The following is a 22,709-nucleotide window of genomic DNA, read 5'->3' on the forward strand; positions in this document are numbered from 1 at the left end:
TTCTTCTTGACAAAGAAGATGGGAGCAACGGCCGGAGATTTCGAATGAGGAATAAACCCGCTTGCCAAGTTCTCCTCTATGTATGCTCGAAGGACTTCTAACTCGGTGGGTGACAAGTTGTAAATTGGTCCCCATGGTGGCTCTTCTCCTGGTTATAAATCGATGGGACAATCATAGGGACAATGATGAGGAAGAGTACCGGCTTTTACCTTGTCAAATACATCGGCATAAGGATGATATTTCGCTGGGAGTTGCACTAAGGATTCCTCCTTAATAGTGCTGGAAGGATGTACTAATATTGCAAATAGGAACATTGCCTCCTTGTGTCCTTCTTCGCGTAATTGACGTAGTGAAATGGTCGAAACTCGATGAGTATATTCTTGGGGTTGTCGATGTCGGACTTCTCTTGTTCTCCAATCTATGTCTGGATTATGTAATTCAAACCAAGGTAATCCCAAGACAATGGGATGCTCTGGACTACTAATTATATTAAAAGATACTACACACACAAAACTACCTAGGAAAACTTGAATGGGTTCTGACTCTTCTACAATATTCCCGGAAGCAATGGGACGACCATCAATGACTATTAGAGATGCGGGGCAAGGAAGTTTTCTTAAGGATATCTAAGAAGCTTGGGCAAAATTTCAATCCATGAAACAGGAATTAGCTCCGGAATCTAGAAGTGCTAGGACGTGTACTAGAGGAGTACTTTTAGTACTAACCATGACTTGGGCTAGGAACACATTGCTAACTTGCTTTGAGGGAATGGAACCACTTAGAATGGGTTGTACAGATCTAGGGTTGTCCAACCAAACGGCTCCTATTTTGGCTGGACTCAATCGTTTAACTCTTCATCTAATTGGCTAAGGATTTCAAATTTGTTTGAGATACTTGGGCTATTAGTACTATTAATACTATCAGACACTCTATTAGTACTATTAATACTATCAGACACTCCTAAGGGAAGAATTGACTCGGGTTTAGTACAGGCTATGATTTGATTTACCTGTCTTCTTGGCCTATGGGGACAATTGATTGCGATATGCCCTGGTCCACCGCAATAAAGACATAATCGATTTGCACGTCGTCGTTGCTTTTCTTCTTCCGATAACGAACCACATCGATGCATGGTGTCAATCTCCATCGGTGTCGGAGTATTTGCTTGAGGTATGTCTCATGCAAACGGTTTAGCCGTGATTGAGGCGTAAGTGGGCTCTGGCCTAGAGTGTGGTATTTGTAATTGACGTTCCGAACGTCGTTCGAAAAGGTGGTTGTCGCATCGGACCGCTCGACTGATTGCCTCCGTAAGAGACTTTGGTTCTTCGGGGAAGGTTAGAAGTAGATCTTTGACATCATTTCGCAGGCCGTAGCGAAACTGCTCCATTAGTGCCTGATCATCCCATGGGATATCTGAAGCGAGTAGACGGAAATCCGCCGCGTAGGCAGAGGCTGGACGATCGCCTTGACGCAATCGTCGGATTTTGTTGATCGTCATCTGGATGTTGTTTGTATCTCCAAATCAAGCTTTAAACTCACTAATAAAGTCTTCAAAGTTATTAAGTAAGGGCGATTGTTTTTCTAGAAGCGGAGCAAACCATGCCAAGGCTGAGCCACTAAGCAACGTGCCTATTAGGCCGACTCGGGATGCATCAGTGGGGTATCGAGATGGATGCATTTGAATGACTAGGTGTACCTGATTGAGGAATCCCCTAAATTGCGATCGCGTTCCATCAAATTTCACAAGAAGTCCAATCTTGGGCTCTATATGAAATCCTTGGGGACTTGATCCTTGTTGTTGCACACGTAACGCTAACTCCCCGTGTTGTTGTTGCAACTCCCCATGTTGTTGCTGCGTTTGCTATTTTTCTAGGGCGATTTGTTGAAGATCTCCTAACAACCGTTGGTTTTCTTGTTCCAAGGCAACAAATTTTTCTTTTAGACACTGTAGCTCGAAGAAAACGGATTGGTATTCTTGGGCGCTAACAGAAGCCATTGTAAAGAAAAAGGATAAGAGGATTAGGGAAACCAAAAGAAAGACTAAAGAGGAAATTTTGGTTCAAACTGTCAGGAATAGTACTAAAATAGAGAGAGAATTAGTACTAGAGAAGGGAAGTACTATTAGTACTAAGAGGACGGGACTACTTAAGACTCCCGAGAGGGAGGAAAGAGAAGAGAAGAGAGAGAGAGAGAGAGAGAGAGAGAGAGAGAGAGAGAGAGATAGTGAGGACGAGAGAGAGAGAGATGATGATGATAACAGATGATATATTATAGAAAGAGTAAGTACAAGATGGCTATGAGGCTTAAGACTGGCATTGAACCAATTTGGTTCAACATAATGCCTTGTGCCTTCTTTTATAGTGTTCTCAGGAGTAATCCTGAAGCTTCTAGAATGTTCCAGAGAAATCTGGAATATACATTAATTTCCTATAATAAAACTTAAATGAAAATAATATTTTATGTATTACAATAGATGGTATAATGGTCAAGAGCTTGACCCATATAACATAAGGTCATGGGTTTGAGTCTTGCCATATCATGATAGTTACATTCCTCATCAAGATTCTAACTTCTATCCTTGTTTGGATAAAGATCAACCTTTTGCAAATCTAGAAGATGATATTGCTTATTTCAAATCCAAAGGGGAAGTTATTGTCTTTGGTGACATGAATCCTCGTACAAGAAGTTTCCAACTTGATTTACAAGAATCTTTCATGCCACATATCTCAAGGATGCAAGAGGATATGCAAATGTATAGTCGATCTTCAAGCGATTAAAAAGATCCGGACCAATTTTGGAAACTACTCCTACAAATGTGCAATAGTACCGGATTGCTTATTGCAAATGGTGTTTCCTTATGGCCCAATACTAATGGCTTTACATGTAGAAAACACAATGGAAATAGTGTGATTGACTATGTGCTACTTTCTGAAGGTATTTTGGATCGTATACATAAATTCTCACTAGGGGAATGGACACCAGAATCCCATCATAGGAATTTATGTATTGATCTCAAATGTATGCATAGGTTTGATTGTGAGAAGGTCATTGAAGATAGTAAACAAATGCACTTGAGCATGAATCTTAAGCAAGCGCCCATGTATTCCAAGATGGTCGAGGATATGTTACAAATGATAAAGACACAACATGGTGCCACACTAGAATGCAAATGGGAAGCTTTTAAGAATGTCATTCTCTCTTGTACAAACAAATGTTTTTCGACCAACTGCACATCATGGAAATGCACCAAGAAATGTAAGAAAAAATGGTTTGATAAAGAATGTCATGAAGCTCGAAAGTGCCTTATGGTTTTCGATGTAGTTAAGGATAAAGAAAATTACCAAAAGCATTTGCATGACTATAAAAGGCTTATTCAAAGAAAGAGACTAATATGGGAAGTTACTCAACAACTTCTCCAAACACAAGAGAAAGCACATGCATGTGCTAAATTTTGGGGAAATCTAAAGGGGAAACGTGTTGAGAGTTATGGTGATTTAACTCTTCATGACTTGCATATGCATTGTAAGAATTTATATGAGTTATCTCTTGCCGGAAAGATGATGTGTTATGGTTCTCTTTCACATATGTCTCCCTTCTTTACAATTGAAGATATATGCATAGGACTTAAGAAATTGGCCTCTCGAAAGGCAAGCAATCTTCAATGTATAAAAGCTGAAATGCTCAAATGGACGGGAAAGGAAGCACATATATGGATATGTGATATGTTTAATGATGTATTGAAACATGGTATGCCATATGATTGGACTACAAATTGGATCAAACCTTTACATAAAGGCGGAGATGTAAATAATGTAAACAATTATCGAACCATCAAGGTTGGCTCATTAATGGCAAAACTATTTGGATGTATAATGGAATCAAAGATAAGTGTATGGGCAGAAAAAAATGGTAAGAGAGCTTATGGACAAGCTAGTTTTCGAAAACACTATAGCACCATTGATCATCTTGTCACTCTTCGAGTATTAATGGAGGAAAGTCACCTTAGAGGTAAAGGTTTATATTGTTGCTTTGTAGACTTCAAGAAAACTTTTGATATGGTACCTCGTGAGTATCTTTGGAGTCGGATGGAAGAACTTGAGGTGCCAAGTGAATATATGCTTGCAATTCCCTGAATATATGAGAAGGTTATATGTTGTGTGCGTATGAGAGATAGACTTTCATATTTTTTCAATAGCACTATTGGTGTTAAGCAAGGATGCCCACTCTCACCAACATTATTTGGTCTATGCATTGATGAATTAGAAGAAATGGTTACCAAGTTTGTAAAGGAAGAAGTTGCCATTGGGAATGTTGTGATTATGCTTTTGTTATATGCGGATGATGTAGTGCTTTTTGCAAATACTTCAGGAGATGCACAAAAGCTTATGAAGGCATTGGAAAAAATTTGCATGCATACTAAATTAAGTGTCAATAGCTCTAAAACAAAGATTATGCTTGTGAAGAGTCAAAAAGAGAGATAAATCATGCATTATGTACAACAATGCGCCACTTGAATGTGTGGAAAGCTTCAAAAATCTTGGCCTTGAAGTTCCTTCAAATCATAAATGGAATGAATGTGCTACACACCGCTTACAGGCGGGTAAGTGAGCATATTATGCATTTGAGAACACATGCCATCTTGGAGATATTAAGTGTTGGGTCCTCAAGAAATATCTTTTTGACACTTTGGTGACCCCGGTTCTTCTCTACGGGGTGGAAGTATGGGGTGGTAGAATCCCTAAATCTACGTGGAAAGAGTTTGAAAATGTCCAAAAACATTTTCTTACAAAGTTTCTACGAGTTAAGAAACAAATGCCCTACACCCTCCTCCTCCTTGAGATGGGATCGCTTCCCATTGAGATCATGGCCATGGAAAGGGTTGTTGAATATATGCTTAAGGTTCAAAAAAGCCCCTCACATTGACTTGCTAGAATTGCATGGGAAGCAAGCAAAAAGATCCAAAGACGCATAAAAGCAAAATTTTGTGTTCCGGTTGGATGCAAGATTTAGAAAATTGGTTTGGTAGCTGGGATGCAAGACACTTGCTTCATGATGCGTCACTAGATTCCTCTGTAAATGAGGCATTTTTGCAACGCCAATGTATCATGACATGGGACAAATGTGGTGGCTCACGCTTCACACATTATACTACAAATGTTGCACCTAACTACAAAACCATATTCTTCGCGGAATGGGGAAGTCGTACACATCGATACATGTTAGAGCCCATCCCGATATCTGCCATTCGAACCATTGCTTCCATGCAACTTAGCTCGCACGCATTGAGATGTGAGACGGGTCGTTGGGGCACAAGTGATGAGAGTGGCCGACTATGCACACTTTGCCCTAAACAAGTTCGAGAGTCTGAGTATCACACTTTGATACAATGCTCTGCCTTTGATCATATTCGACCATGTTTTCCACATCTCTTCGATCGAGCCCAATTCTTGCACAAATTTCTCTCACAACCACGATGTGCACTCTCGATTGCAACATTCATTGGTAAAGTTCTTGAACATCGAGAGTCGCTACTCACCTTCACACGTATCATGTGAAATATAATATTTTTGGTCTCATAGGTCATATTTGACCTCCGAAGACGATAATATAATCTATCTATCCTCTCTCTCTCTCTCTCTCTCTCTCTCTCTCTCTCTCTCTCTCTCTCTCTCTCTCTCTCTCTTCTCTCTCTCTCGTGTTCTACACCTTCTTTTCCTTTTAGTACTAATCTTCATCTCTTAGTACTAATCTCCTCTCTGTCTCAATACTAATCCTGATAGTTTGAACCGATTTTCCTTCCTTCCTCCTCTTCCTTTTACCTTCTTACTTCTCCCTCCCTTCATACTAATCTCTTATTCCTCTTTTCTCTCATACTATGGCCACTATTAGCACTCAAGAATATCAATCCGTTTTCTCGGAGTTGCAGAGTTGCAATGCTTGAAAGAGAAGTTTCTCGCATTGGAACAAGAAAATCAACGATTGTTGGGGGATCTTCAACAAATCTCCTTAGAAAAGCAGTTGGCGCAACAACATGAGGAACTAGCATTACACGTGCAATAGCTCGAGCGATCATTGTGGCGTTGCAACAACAAGGACCAAGTACGCAAGGGATTCATAAAGAACCCAAGATCGGCCTTCCTATGAAATTCAATGGAACGCAATCACAGTTTAGAGGATTCCTTAATCGGGTACGATTAGTCATTCAAATGCATCCTTCCCGATATCCCACCGATGCATCACAAGTGGGTCTAGTAGGCACGTTGTTAAGTGGCTCAACTTTGGCATGGTTCGCCCCGTTGTTAGAAAAGGAATCTCCATTACTAAACAATTTTGAAGAGTTTATAAGTGAGTTTAAAACCTGTTTTGGAGATACTAATAGCATAAGGACAACAATCAACAAAATCCGACGATTATGTCAAGGTAACCGTCCAACCTCCGCATACGTTTCAGATTTCCATCTACTTTCCTTCGATATCCCCTAGGATGACCAAGCATTAATGAAGAAATTTCATTATGGCCTACGTAACGATGTCAAAGATTTACTCTTGACCTTCCCCAAAGAACCAAAGTCATTTATAGAAGCAACCAGTCGCGCAGTACGATACGATAACCGCCTCTTCGAACGACATTATGAACGTGAGTTTCAAATATCGAGGGCAAGATCAAAGCCCACCTACGCTTCAATTGTAGCAAAGCCTTTGTCGGGAACTCAACGCTCCTTTTGCACAACGCTCGGCCACAACCGAGCTTAGAATCATACACAGAAAACAGGAAACGGAAAAAACACGACACAAAGGAGAGAAAAGGTGCACATGATGTTTACGTGGAAAACCCAAACTAAGGGAAAAACCACGGCAGCCCACAGGCTGCAAACTATCACTATGTTGGAATGTACAAACAGTGAGTTCACGGAGGCAACGACCTCATGCTCACGATCTTCGCCACAGGCGGCGGTTACAACAGAGGCAGCGACCTCTTTCTCTCTCTCTCTCTCTATACATTGTTACGTGCTCTCTCTTCTTCTTCTTGCACCAACAAGAAAAATGACAACAACAGTTACTATAAGTTTGCCCTATTAAGTCATATTTATACTAATATGACTTTTCGGCTATTTACAAATATAGCCTCGATGGGCTCTCAGAAACATATTTACGAATATGTCTCTTCGTCCGGTGAGCAATCCTCACCGGGTCAGCACCATCCGGCTCTCCGTAACTGGGTACTTCTCATCCGGTTCTCACCGGGTCTGCACCATCCGGCTCTCCGTAGCCGGGTACTCCTCATCCGGATCTCACTGGGTCTGCACCATCCGGCTCTCCGTAGCCGGGTACTCCTCATCCGGATTCGGCCTCGGCCGAGTTTGTTTATCGACATTGTTCTTCTCTCTTCCCATCCGGAGGGACCTGTCTCCCAACAGCCTTTCCTAAGGGAGTCATTTAATACATCTCCAACAAATACTCCGACTCCAATGGAAATTGACACCACACGTCGTCGCGGACCACTATCGAAAGAAGAAAAGCAACGATGTCGGGCAAATCGACTCCAACAAAGGTTCGGGTGTTAATTGTCACACCTGCAGATGACAATTACATGGGGCACCAATTCTAGATTGGTAAAGTATGACACATACTCCGACTCCAATGGAAATTGACACCACACGTCGTCGCGGACCACTATCGAAAGAAGAAAAGCAACGACGTCGGGCAAATCGACTCCAACAAAGGTTCGGGTGTTAATTGTCACACCTGCAGATGATAATTACATGGGGCACCAATTCTAGATTGGTAAAGTATGGGTGTCATGATATGGCAAGATTCAAACCCATGACCTTATGTTACATGGGTCGAGCTCTTGACCATTAGACTATATATTGTAATACGAAGGATATTATTTTCATTTAAGTTTTACTATAGAAAATAGATGTATATTCCAGATTTCTCTAGAACATTCTAGAAACTTCAGGAGTACTCCTAAGAACACTACAAAAGGAGGCACAAGGCATTATTTCGAACCAAATAGATTCAACGTCAGTCTTAAACCTCCTAGCTACTACTGTATATTCTCTTAACATAATATATATCTTTTGTTATCATCATTCTCTCTCTCTCTCTCTCTCTCTCTCTCTCTCTCTCTCTCTCTCTCTCTCTCTCTCTCTCTCTCTCTCGATCTCGATCTCGATCTCGATCTTTCTCACTCACTCACTCTTTCCTTCTCTCGAGAGTTCGACACCTCCCTTAGTACTAATCCTCATCTTTTAGTACTAATTCCTTCTCTGGCTTAGTATTGTTCCTGACAGTACTTATCTGTCTTAGTTTTGTTCCTGACAGTACTTCTCTGTCTTAGTTTTGTTCCTGACAATTGGATGTGGTGATGCATGAAAACCATAATCGAATAAAGTCTACAAAGGTGCATTGGTACAACACTAAAAGCAAGAATGCATTTACAGGCAAGTATACATTGGAGATGATGGAATGCCCAACGTCAAGAGGAAATAGAAAGTGGAAAAGAAATATCCATAACATATCGACCCTTGACATGCAAGAGGTGGATATCATTGTGTACGACTTTACATTGACAAAAGTTGGACGCTTAAGGAAGTCAACAATAGACATAATAAAATTGAAATTGCCAAGTCTACAAGGCTTCTCAAATCGAATGCGAACCAAAAACACATGATTTGGAGATACAACATTTTCTTTTAGATGAAGACAACGCTTTGATTGGTACATCAGATGAGGAGGAGGATGAGTCACCATTGTATACTACGCTCTATAATAGTGATTCATATGAGAGGAATAACTCTTGATTGTATTCTTGGCATGAACAGTAACAATATAAGCTTGTCAAAACTCGAATGATATAAAGCTTAATTATTTTTAAAACAATCGCTCCGTATGAATATTGTTTGTTATCAAAAACATGAGTTGTTATTTTTACGGTAAAAAACATGGTGTAAATTTGTGAAATTTGCCTAATTTTGTGAATTTTCAATTTTATGAAATGATGAGATTTTAAGCTTTTCCATTGAGTCTTTGTGCACATGTGATACAGGTATCACATGTTTTGTGAGATGGTTAAAAAAACCCTAAAATCAAACGAAATATTCCTTATCTTTCCAATTGTGTGCAATCCTTCCACTTCGAAACACGAATGTGTTTTAACCACGAGCAAGCCTACCACTACAAAGAGACACTCACTTCAAAGTAGTTACAACATCTAGCATTTTCCATTCAACTCAACATATGAGAATTGTTTCATCTTCAAAGAAAATAAGTATTGTATCCTTATCATGATCATGGTCATTTCCATGAAACCCACTATAGTGGTGGAAACATCACATTTGTACAATGTCCAACTCCCAATTGTCAAAATTTATGGCAATGATAATGTTTCATTATTCAGCAACGATATGAGCTTTTATACAAGCCACTTTCAACCATTACTCTTTCTAAGTTGCTTAATGAATATCATTTAAGAAGACAACCATAACAACCCACCCTTAACATGACCTCACTCTCCTCTCAATCATCCGAAAGATTCCATCTTGCTCCATGTTCTAACATTTACCCTAGTTAAAATTCACACATGTCGGGTAGGGCGATCTTTGTCCTTACACATGTACATTAGTTACACCTGAAAGCAAAATATTTCTCAAAAGCTTTAGTTCAAAGTAATAACAACCTTAGTTTAGGTGATTGGTTATGTAATTCTATTGATTGAGAAATCAATGGGTATTAGCGTATGTGATGTCACAACATAAAGTTGATCTGGGTTTCATGATTTTAAGATGGATTGATTGGTAAAGCAATTTATGTATGTGAATATAATAGGAATAAAATCTACTTTTTATGTTATTATGTTGCTAGGTACAATCAGATCTACATGAAAAATAGATTTCTGAAGTCATTTTTGTTTAAAGAAGTTGTGTTTTTTGACCAATCCCTTGTCTTTCTTCCCATCTTGTTATGTGAGATCAATTCTAACATCTCTATTCGAGAAATAATTAATAATGTTCATCTTTCTCCCTTCCTTCGAGGAATTTAAAAACTTTATGCATTGAACAAAAAGGAATTTAGAAATTCAATGTCCTCAAACATATTAATATCCTTGAGCGCAACAATAGGGAGAGTATGTGTTCCATATGAAGATACCACATGAGTCAATCATTTCAATACCTCAAGTCTTCCCAAGTACATTCTTTAATCAAGAAATCTCCCTTTTATTGACGAGGTACCATCAAACTCTCTTACATTCATAACCTAATAGTTATGGGCTACATGTTTCTTTTATGTTAGGAATTCAACTTAAAATCCCATCACATCATCAAGCTATGTTTAAAAAATGATGATATACATGTTGTCAAACATTTCCAATGTCAAGCCATTACTAAACTTGAGAAATGTAAGAAATGAAAGCCTTTAGGTCTGGGTAACCATAAAAGAAGTTTGACCAACAACATCCATAAAAGAGAAGTTCTAAATTCTGATCGACAATATGCCTGATCTTATATAATTGTAGGTACATATATAAATCCATAAATACATGCTTGAATGATGGTTGTACAGGGTTTTCTAGACTTCTAGGTTTCAATATTTTAGCAAAAGTATATATGTTATTGTTGTTGGGGTGTGTGTGTGTATGGAAATTAGTAAGATGAATTATACTAAAATGACTAATTGTCCATGACAATGGCCTATCAACTACAAGTCTACATCTACATAAACAATTATTGGTCCTCTCTTATTTAAAGAGTTTATTCAATGACCTTGAAAATATCATAACTCTAGCTGGAAAATATATGCATAGCCACACAAATTTGTTGTCGAGAATCTTAGGTTTATATTAGGGATAACCTAAACAAGACTTCTTAAAGTGATTGAACCACTATTTACTTGAATAAGACAAAAATGCACATGTAAATGCAACTTACCATATGTGATGAAGACGATATATAGGAATATATGCTAGTTTTGGCATCAATATTATGAATGCTTATATTTTGCTTTAAAGCTCCCAAAGGTGTGTCCAATGGTTTAGATAATACTATGACTTTGCAATAGTGGTACTATACTTCCCAATTGTTTGTGCCTCAAGGTTTCAATCATACATTGCATGAAAATACCCCTTTGTGCATTATCATTTGCAATCTACTACTTTAATGCCAATTCACGCCACTATTGTATATTGGTCTTCCGCACTTTTGCTTGTTATGCCTCCATATACAAATTTAGGTTAGTGACTTGGATTTACTTATGATAGGGACCACAAGAAAAATGAATGAGAGTAATGTCACCTTCAATTTTCTTGAGTAGAGGAAACAATGTGATCTTGAAATTTTGAGTAGGCAAAAATTCTTGATAATCAATATCTACATAGTCCAAAACTAGAACTATGTTATCCATTAGTTTGGATCCATTAGAAATACAAATAATAGCTTCAAGAATCATGGCCAACACTTCTCACATGTAAACCATGGACATTCATTGTTACACATGTTGTGGATTGATTCACATGTGGCTATTTCTCATTAAAATATACAAGTGCTTCCTTCTCCTCTTGGACCTCTACCTCATCTAGCCTTTCAACTCACAAAATAAAATGTTTAACTTTCTACAAAATGTTTACAATGTTGTTTTAGGACAATGTTAACTTGTAGTAGTATAGTAGGGTAGAGATTCCACATACATCGATTCTTGAAGCAAATAAACCAAGAGTTTCAAAAATAAAAACTGCATAAAAGAATATAGCGTACGCCGTACAATCAAAAGATATTATGGCAACATAAGCTATGTATAGATGATTACAAAGCATGTTAGTTGCATCATTGATCATTGTTAGAATACTCCGCAAATGGTCAAAAGGTGTGAATGCTTTTCCTAGACCTTTTCTAGTATATCGATAACATTAACTCTCGTTTTCGTGTCTCCTTGATATTCTTGTTATGTGAATGATCTTGCCAATGTGTGATCAATCTCATGTTTTCGAGTAAAAATGGGCTTCCAATATTTGGCTCTAAGGATATCACAATTCATGGTCCTCTCTTGAAATAATCGGTGTCATCTACTTACTAATGCATTGTGCATCTTGTAGCACAGTGACATAATTTCTCAATGAAAATTATGATTGTTGCCCCCTCCCCCCAACTTGACTAAAGATATTATTCAAAAGAGATGATATTCAACATGTTATTCAAAATAGTCGGGAACCATCAACAATGTTATCAGCCCTCGGGTCAATTTCAATGAAAGGGAACACTTTTTGCCACTTCTTGATATCCACATGCATATTGGACTTCGCAATGTCAATTATTCAAATATTTTCTTGCATCATTGACTACACATGTCAGCACAAAAGAGTCAATCAAGACCCATTAGTTGAATCCTAAGACCAATAGGAAGCAAATTAATACACAATAGGGGATTGGTATCCAACTATGCCTGTGACTAGTGTCACTTTGAAGGAGTCGTAGCAAAAGTAGTGTAGGAGGTGCCTAGATTAGAGTTAAGAAAATGAGCTTGCATGGAAATGGATATATCATGTAATAAAGGCTTGATAGTTGCAACTAGGCATGTTTAGGTCTCAATGGAAGTCGACGTTGGGGTCTATTGTTGTCTTGATGAATCTCTCTTTTAATCAATCATCCAAAGAGTGATGGAAAGTGAGAGTGAATTAAGTCTTGGATCAATACTTGAATGTATGAAACATTATCATTACCGTAGGTTTTGGTGAATATAGTACCATAGCCATAATGTTCACCGATAATAGTATGCGCACTTCCTCTCATAAAACCGCATCATTTCATTTTTCATGGAGATTTGCTATAAATCCTACATTCAAAGCACAAAAATTTTCCATCACTAATTGTCATGAGGCCCATGACAAATAATGTCTCTCAATTTCTAACTATCATCGAGTATTACAATCTTGTATTTACTATTATATCCCAAGTATATTATATGGATGTTACCTCAACCAACTATATTCAAGATAGCTAGAATGCATGATGACATGAGTATTTGTTGAATAATATAAAAATGTGAAATGAAAAAGTGATAGTGTTCCCAATAAAGGAATTTGAAACACAATATAATCTTGAGCAAGATCATGATTAAAGTTGTTGGAGTTTGTCCAAGATATTAATTCATCATGTTATGGTTGCCTTGTCAACACTAGTGTCACTATATTATTTACTATCAAAGGCCATCTTATTTGTACATATTTACAAGTAGCCTTATATGAATATGTTTGCATTTTTAGGAATTAAGTGTAGCCTTATGTTTGTCATCTTTTCATATAGAGCATTTATTTGGTTATCGTCCTTGTCACTAAATGTCATCTAATTAACATATATAAGTAGCATGTGGGAGTTGCAAATATGAATGATAATAGTCTTAACTTGCATATCATCAACTTGTGCTCAAAATGGAATTGTTGCATATCATATGAGAATTTGATTGTTTAATATTATCATATAACATGCCTAAAGGAGCCCATGTGGCAAAGGTTGGGATTCGATGCCCATCCACTTGTCCAACGCTTTAAAAAAATGTGTGTTGGAATGTAATGAAGGAGTTGAATGTGTTTCAACGTATGACAAATGATTTTGTTTTCAATCTACAAGAATGTTCAAAATTTTAGTATTACCATCAATAGGCAAATAGCATAAATATATATTTAAGCCTAGTCTTGACAAATCATCGGTAATATTATAACGCGTGTAAGTTAACTTCTTTACATGTTTAAACTAATTATCACTAGAAAGGAAATGCATCCAAGCATTGCAAAGGAATTGAACATAAAGTATATTATTCAATTGTAGGATAGTTGAGTTAGAACATCAATTCAATGTTGAAAGTATACATGATTCAACATCATCAATTGTCACCTTAAAGCCAAAGCATGATAATGAGTGCTACGCATTTATTTACTTGCAACATTTCCATTAGTTTGTTAGATGTTATGTTGCATGCATGTCATTGTTATGCATGTTGATTTATATCAATATTTCAGATCCTATACATCATATAATTGTTATGCACGTAGATTTATAATGATATTTCTCATCTCTACTCTTTTGGACAATTCGTGATTCTTTGTTGAGTAAACGTGATGCACACCAACGACAAAAGTATAAGGTGTATGTCAAATCCTAACATTGCCCCACATCATATTGTTTCCAAAAGTGTGTTTCATGTTTTGAGGCATGCCATGTGAGTATGAGTTATGGATTCTATGAAGAATCTTAGAAGGTGGGCTCATTCTACCGGTATTATCAAATTGTTGGCGCTTGATTTTAGAGTTTGGAATATCAAGGGTTAGGATTCGGTGGACCTTTTAAGGTCAATTATATAAAAGAATGTGGTAGACCTCGGATAACTTAGGCATACAATTCCAAACCAACAATTTAAGAGAAAAGGAAATAGTAGCACTTGCAATGCTTTGAAAAATTAAAGCTTCAAAATAAAACCTGGCCCAATAGAGGAAACTATTTAGTTCCTTTAAATGTACAACTCATGAAGATTTCATTTTAATCACGGTGATGGGCATCATCATTGATATTTGATTTCCCATTCTATTGTACATTAATCAATTAGTTTTTTCCATGGGGGTCCTTGAAAGAAAGCATGTGATGTAAGAATCAAAGTGCACAAATACATGAAAATGTGTTGTTTAATTCTCAACGTCATGTCAAGCCCATATTATAAATCAAATGAGCAATTGAATTTTGTCTTTAGATATTGGTAACGATATAGAAACATAAATAACCCATTTTCACTACAAGTAAATCATATTAGCTCATACTACACAAAAACAAAATAAAAATGATATCCAACTAAAGGATATGAAGTTTCTCACTTGGTGATTGAACATTTATAACATTTGCCTACCCATGCACATCGTTGTATGCGAGTACTTTTTCTATGCGACAAGGATATGTTATCTATGTAACATCTTTTAAAAACATCTTGTTGGAAATATGAAGATGAAAATTACTAGATGTCATAAGATTATTGGTGGATTGTTAGTATGTAAACTTGTCTTTTTACATTGATGATTTACCCATGGTCATTCCGTTTCAATTCCCATTAGATGCTAAGAACATATTCATTCATCATGACCAAGGTTCCATTTATGCATACTGAGCTTGCATTGCATTATGTTACATGTATGCTAGCATCAACTTGTATAATGACAACACCTAATCATTGCAAAAGGCACACACATTCCTATATCATACAAAGAATCATTACAAATGAAAGTTCACATCCTCAATTTAAGTCTACCAAACTTGATCATATACATTTAAACACATCTTAGGACCCACTTCGCTCCATGTTGTTCACACCAGGGCAACTAGCATGAATAATTGAAATAAACACTACACCAATCAATTTATGGGGTCTACCATGTGTACTCTTTATTTTCCCTGGCCCATAAAACCGTAGATTTAACGCGTAATGGGTTTAATATTGCTCCGTGAGGAAAAAAATCTGTGCACTCACTCACTCCTTCCCTTCTTCACTACTATGATGATTAATGAATTGGTTCCCATTTCCAACAGTTGTATATGCCTAACAAAGAAGAATGCATTGGGATCATGCCTTTCGACTTCTCTAATATGTATAAGCTAATATTAGACACATTATGGTAGTGATGTAATATTGATACCTTTACACAAGTGTGCATTTAATAATTTCATGTATCAAGACTAAAATGGGTTTCTAACATCTTAAACCAAGTGTAGATTGCCATACATTAAATATTTTGCATCAACATTGTGAACATTGTGGATCTTGATGACAACATACTATTTTGCAATAAAAACCTAAACCATTCAAAACAAATCAACCAACTCTCAATTCATTGACATGAAAGCCAATGTGTATCAAAGGATATTGAAGGTTTTTTTGGGGGAAAAAAAGGATATTGAATGCATCACTAGATACAATTAGGATACTACCAATTGAGAAGTGGACAAATTCACCAAATAAGAAGAAGGATTAGGTTCACCAAATGAAAGTGTGTGTGAAAGCGCATCAATAGGATCTTTAAAATTCCAGAAAGATAATCACTCTTACTTTCCCTCCAATATTCTTGATATGTTTAGTTTTCAGAAATATATAGCATATCATATGCAATATTTGTTGACAATCCATAACTATCTTGCTATTGGTTACTAGTAGGAAGTGTCAACATGTGGATACATTGGCAACATTTTCAAATAATTGGTTCAATAAATAATCAATGTTTTGATATCTATGATTGCTTGAGTTAATAAGTCTTCAAACCCTCGAGTCTCTACAGAAACATTGAACCTTTGTATTTATTGAGTTTTATGCATTTCAATCTAGTTTAAATAATGAACACAAATCGATACCTTAAGTTTACTTAATGTCGAATAAGGATATGTATTCTTAACCCAAAAACTACACTATCCCTTTTCATTTCCTTAGAAAATGTGGCCTACTTTGTCCAATGCCTCCAAAATTAATGTTTTGAGTAAACCATAATTTTTAAGAGCTTTCTTTGTAATTGATTTTCCTAAAGCTACACTTCTAGAATGTAATGAGCTCATTGATGTTTTCCCATACTTCTATTAAAATTCTGACATTAAAATCTATCTCCCAAAACTAGCCATTGTCATACCAAGTTTTCTATGTAGAAGCTTTAAATGAAATTACCAACAAGAGAGGCCATGTTTTGATCCGTAGATAGCTTCTCTTAGGGTCTAGTGGAACAAGTGCTTGCCAATAATCTATTCATTTCGTAACTCCAATCATTATCTTTGTCGTGAATTAGAGTGACTTGGACAACCTTAGGCCAAAGCCTATTTATCTTCTAACATGTGATAACATCTGTTTTTTTTTGCATAAAAAGTTTACAAATCCATTGGCATAGAGAAACGAACAATAACTCGGCAAAAATGTATGGGAAAAGTTAAGAATATATTTAAGCTTTAGAATATCACATCTTTTGAGACTATGGTTAGAATAACGTCAACCAAAAAGACATTCATTTGGATTTAGTTGAAAGTCGAGTTAAAAAGGCACGATTGCCCTAGTAAGTTATGTACCCTAAAATGGACATCTTACAAAATGTTTTGTCCTTGCTCATGAGGATTGGTGCCATTCACTTTCCCAAGTATGTATCTTTGAATTTTTCTTTGAAATTCTAATATGAGATGGCAACATCCTTTATTGTCTAGTACAAAGATAATGTCCATCCAGCTTTTTTTGAGCCAATAATCGTTTGCTCGCACTCTCATGGAAAAAAACACCGACAATATTATGGGTTTCAGAAAAAAAAAACAAATATTCCAACACTTACATACTTGAGATATAAGTTGAAAATTTAATGTTCAATATTACTGCCACCGCCACAAATAAATCCATAAGTTTTCACATCCATCAAATGTTGCAAAAATAAAACTCTTGATCAAATCATGTGTTAAATTATATTGACTACTGTGCACATCAAATGACCTCAAAATGTTACCAAATATCACAATACAAACTTACAAACGTAAAGATAACACATTTGAAACAAACCATATGTTTTTCCTTCTATAGCTCTTTTCTATCCTATATGTATTCTTCTATTGTTCCCTTATATTTTATATGTATCCCTTCTTTTCTCTACATCCCCTTTCAATGTGTTTCTTAATTCTATATTCTTTCAAACATTTGTTATAGTTCCTTCCACAATTCACATCCTCCCATTCTATATACAATGTATGAATGCCTATTTCTGTACTATTTTTATAACAATATTGGATTGTTCTCTCTTGCCTAGAAATTTTGCGGAAAAAAATTATATGGACATATTTATTTTAACCCGTCACTCAAGACAAGGATTGTTCTAATGCTTGTGCTTTTTAAGGTTTCCATTTTGTATCCACATATTGTGAGCTTGGCATTTGGGATGGAGAATTTGTGAGATTGGCATTTTGGATCAAGAAATTGTGAGATTAGCATTTTGGAATCGAGTAATTATGATATTGGCATTTTGGATCAAGAGATTGTGAGATTGGTTGGATTTGCACCTATATGTAGATATCCAAACACCTAATAAATTTGGATGGTGTATCACGAATCTTATATGTTGGGCATCATCTCAAGGGCTCTGGCCAGGGTTTGCACATCATAGCATCTTTGTTATAATCTTCCTTTTTCTCACCAGAAAGTCGAAATATATACAGTCCAATGCATACCCACAGAATAGTCATCATGTGATTGTTTTTTATAGATCTCTTTTATTTTTGTGTGTGTATTAGTGTACTTTGTGGATGGCTTGACTCTTTAAGAAATGACAATGTCGTTCTACTTGCATCAATCCACCAATATTGTCCTATCATCAATCCATGCTTTGTTCTTCATCCTCAATGCCTCAATCCTATTCGCCTCCATTTGCATTCCAGACGTTGTATATATGTTCTGCATGCATATATATGCAGCCCCGCACTTATCGTTTAGCTGTATTGATTGCTTGAATGCCCAATTCCCAAGTTTCATGTTCCCCCATTTCCTACACGCACTCAATATGGTCAAGAATAGAGGAAGATTTCGGTGATATGATGATACCTTCGCAAGCATAGTTTTCACCTTGTCAAAGTGCCCAGCTCGGCCAAACACATCGATCATACAAATATAGTGTTCTAATGTTGGTGTTAGACAACAAATAACACACATTTCATCAAATAGCTTTTCTCCGTCCTCAAGTAGACCCGCATGACTACATGCAGTGAGCAAAACAACAAATGTGACTGAATTTGGCATGATGCTTTCAGTTTTCATTTGTTTATAAAGGTTCAAAACTACCATAGCTTGACCTAGTTGTGCATATCCCGTCATAAAGGCATTCCAACTGGCAACTTCCCGTACTGGAATGTGTTCAAATACTTTTGTTGCTTTCTCCATCACACCACACTTGGCATACATGTCTAGCAATGCGGTGCTGAGCACCACATCTTTGTGCAATAGCCCTTGCTTCCTGACATTAGCATCTATATCTTCACCAATATTTAAAGATCCCACAATCCCACAAGCTTTCAAAACGCAAACATAAGTTACTACATTAGGACAAACTCTTGCATCTTGCATTTTTTTAAAGAAATCCAATGCTTCATCCCCAAGCCCATGTTCAGCATACCCTCCAATCAAGGCACTCCAAGATACAACATTTCGCACTGGAAGTTGTTCAAATACTTCGCGTGACTTCCCCATAGCACCACACTTGGCATACATGTCCACCACTGCAGTCCCGACCACAACATTGCTTTGCAACAAACCTTGCTTTCGGACTTCAGCATCTACTTCTTCCCCTATCTCGAGTGACCCTGCAATGCCACAAGCTTTCAGAACATTTATATAAGCTACTACATCCGGGAAAATTCCATCCTCTTTCATCTGTCTGAAGCAATTTAAAGCTTCCTCAGCCCGTCCATTTTGGACATATCCACCAATCAAGGAGCTCCATGCCACAACATCCTTCACCGGAAGATTTTCAAACACTTCTTGAGCTTTCCCCAGCAAACCACATTTGGAATACATGTCCATCATAGCAGTGCCAAGCAATTTGCTCTTATTTAGCAACCCACGGTTTCTGATCTCAGCAACTATATCTTCACCGATATCTATATTCTTGACAGTGCCGCAAGCTTTTAAAATGCATATGTAGGTTACTTCATTGGGGCAAACACTTTCCGCATTATCAAAACGCATGTGTTTGAAGCAATTCAACGCTTCATGCCCAAACCCATGATCAGCATATCCACCAATCAATGCATTCCAAGTGACTACATTTCGCACTGGAAGTTGTTCAAATATTTCTTGTGCTTTGTCCAACACTCCACATTTGGCATACATGTCCACCATTGCAGTGCCAAGCATGACATCCTTGTGCAAAAAACCTTGGTTTCTTACCACAGCAGCTATACCTTCACCAATCTTGAGAGACCTAACAACGCCACAAGCTTTCAAAACACATGTAAAAGTGATCTCATTAGGGCTGATTCCCACATTTCGCATTACTTCAAATATGTGTAGCGCCTGATGGCCATGCCCAAGACGAACATATCCCGAGATAAGGGCGTTCCAAAGGCGTACATCGAATTCTGGAATACGCCGAAGTAGCACACTCTGCGCCTTGTAGAGATCACCACATTTTGCATATGTGGTAATGAGAGAAGTTGCAATGTATGCATCATTTTCCAGGTCTTCCTCGACCACATGGGCGTGGATTCTTCTCATCTCCAACAAGTTTCTGGTTCTCTGGCATGTCTTCATCTCATTCAAAAGCGTGGGTCGGAGGACATTAGCAAACTGCCCATCAACAATGCCAAGAACAAGAAGCTTACCTGTGGAAGAGAGTTTAAGACCAGTGTTGATGGTTCTGTGTGTCCACAACGGAGATGGGTCTGATGAGAAGAGATCTTCTTCTCGGAACAAAATCCGTGTGTCTGCGAGGGAGGAGATCATCTCTCCCTCCTGTCTTCAATCTTCATCGAAACAGATACACGTAATTTACTAAAACACAGCCATCTCTCCGCTCTCCTCATCCAACACTTTACGATATTTACAATCGATACCCTTCGATCTGTTCTGTTCTGCCTTCTCAACCAAAATATTTATTTACCAGTCAATGGCACTGGTAAATATTCTGCTACCAGGCAAACTTATTGTATTACTACTCATCATCAATTTGATCTTGTTTATTTAGTAATTGTCTTTCAAAGCTTTTCATTAGCAACTAATCGCATTTTCAAAAAAAAATTAGTGGTAATGTTGTGCATTTTAAGGAAGTTAAACCTCAACACATAGGATTTAAAATATTACAATCTTAACCATGTAGAATTAAATTAAGATCACTAGTTGTGGATTCAAACCCCAACAATGATTTGGTGATATCCACCAAATTTGAGTGGAATTCCAGTCGTATTCCCTTCAAACAACATACATATTGCAATGTATTTTGTTATTTGCATATGCCTAGTTCTGGACACAGCGACATCACCTTTAATTGACTCTCGTTGGTTGTGCGATTGCAACCTTTCATTTTTGTGCATTACACGCAATGCTGCATGTAATGCACAAAAGCTATTGCATTGAAATCAATGCTAAAAAAAATCATAAATCCCACAATTTCAAAGTGAAGGCATCACGTAGATTTAAATACAAAATTTGACAAAGCATTCCATTTATTAATGAAAGCGGTTACAAATCTTGCAAACACAAACTTTAGAGAATTTGGCTAAGTTCATATAGGAGCCTCAATTATTAAGGTTTATTTCACTTTGAGACATGCATTCTCTTATGGGTTGATGTCTATGATCGTAAAGCAACAACAAATCTTGACACTTGGATGATATGGACACACCCACGTTATGGTTGTTTTATCGATTGTTTCTTGTACCTAAAGTACTCCCACCTCTCAAAGGTTTCGGGTGCCATTCACACATTTAGAGGGAATTTTGCTCTCCCTATAATCATATGTTATTTTGAATTTTGAGGAAGGCATGGAATTGACCCAAGTTGTGACAAAAACAACAAACTTTATACATTGTCACAACTATAAAGAAATGGTTGAGGTTTTGCACTTGAATATTCTTAATGTTGTGGGCAACTATTGTTGTGTGGATCTTTATTTTGAGTTTCCGAGAGATTGTTCCAATGATGCAATAATTAAGCAAGTAGCCGGAGTGAAGGAATGATTGTGTGGTCATAGCAAAAACCACCTGAGTGAAGAAGAGATTATGTGTTCACAATGATAAACCACCTACAAAACCAACATTTCTTGGAAGGTCTATAGAAACCTATAACAGTAAAGGTAAGATGGGAAAAATACACATATCACACGATTAGTCAATAAAGCAAGACAAGACACACACAAACGTGCATGGATAGATGACCATCTTGGGGAAAATTCCACATAAACAATAGGATGATGATCACACATGTTTGTGAGGTATGTTTATCTTGAAAAACATTGCATTGCAAAATTATCTTTGGTACAAAGTCCAACAACAGATTTCTTGTTATGATATGGTACTCTTTATAATCAACAATTTACTACGTGTGGATGTTGTAGCACTCTTACCAATGCGTTTATCCTCAAACTAATGCAATAATCTATTAACCATTCACTCATGTTCCAAAATGAAGCTACTTTCCCATTAGTTAGGAAGGATTATTAACCATTCACTCATGTTGATCAAGACTATTCATAAAATGAGACAAATGTGGCATATAATGTTTGTTGAGGTGTTGCTTCGCTATTCCTTTTTAAGTGGATGAGACAAATGTGGCATATAATGCCACTTACAACCCATGCTCATGCACTAGACATTTTTAATGTGCTGCATGCAAGTTCAAACGTGAGAGTTAGCACTTAACATATAATATCAATAATGTGTTGAAGGTTAAGATTCCTAATAATGATAATGTTTGTCCTATCAATCAATTGCTTTGTTAGATAGGTATATTATTGGTTCATGTAATCAACATAAGTTTAAACATACATTACATCCCAATAATTGTGGGGTTGGTTAGCTATCATCCCTTGTGTATTTTCTACACATGATTTCATCAGTATGGATGCATCGGGAAATTCTAATAGGATTAGACAAAGGTCATGCTTTGCAAGTTGTTAGCGTGAAGTCGATTAATATTACCATCTTACTTGACATGTGTTGTTGTATGCACAATAAATTA

At 37.0% G+C, this 22,709-nt stretch overlaps 1 protein-coding gene across 1 annotated transcript; it reads right to left on the minus strand.

Moving 5' to 3' along the window:
- Positions 1-18,329: 18,329 nt before the first annotated feature.
- LOC147858452 (pentatricopeptide repeat-containing protein At2g33680-like) lies at positions 18,330-20,477 on the minus strand. Its single transcript, XM_087327600.1, has one exon. The coding sequence runs from the start codon at positions 20,475-20,477 to the stop codon at positions 18,330-18,332; it is 2,148 nt and encodes a 715-aa protein (XP_087183726.1).
- Between the last annotated feature and the right edge of the window lie 2,232 nt (positions 20,478-22,709).

Source organism: Azolla caroliniana, unplaced genomic scaffold (genome assembly GCF_043228905.1).
Source record: "Azolla caroliniana isolate FFs.n. ecotype wild unplaced genomic scaffold, voAzoCaro1.0.p SCAF_11, whole genome shotgun sequence".
Taxonomy (NCBI): Eukaryota; Viridiplantae; Streptophyta; class Polypodiopsida; order Salviniales; family Salviniaceae; genus Azolla; species Azolla caroliniana.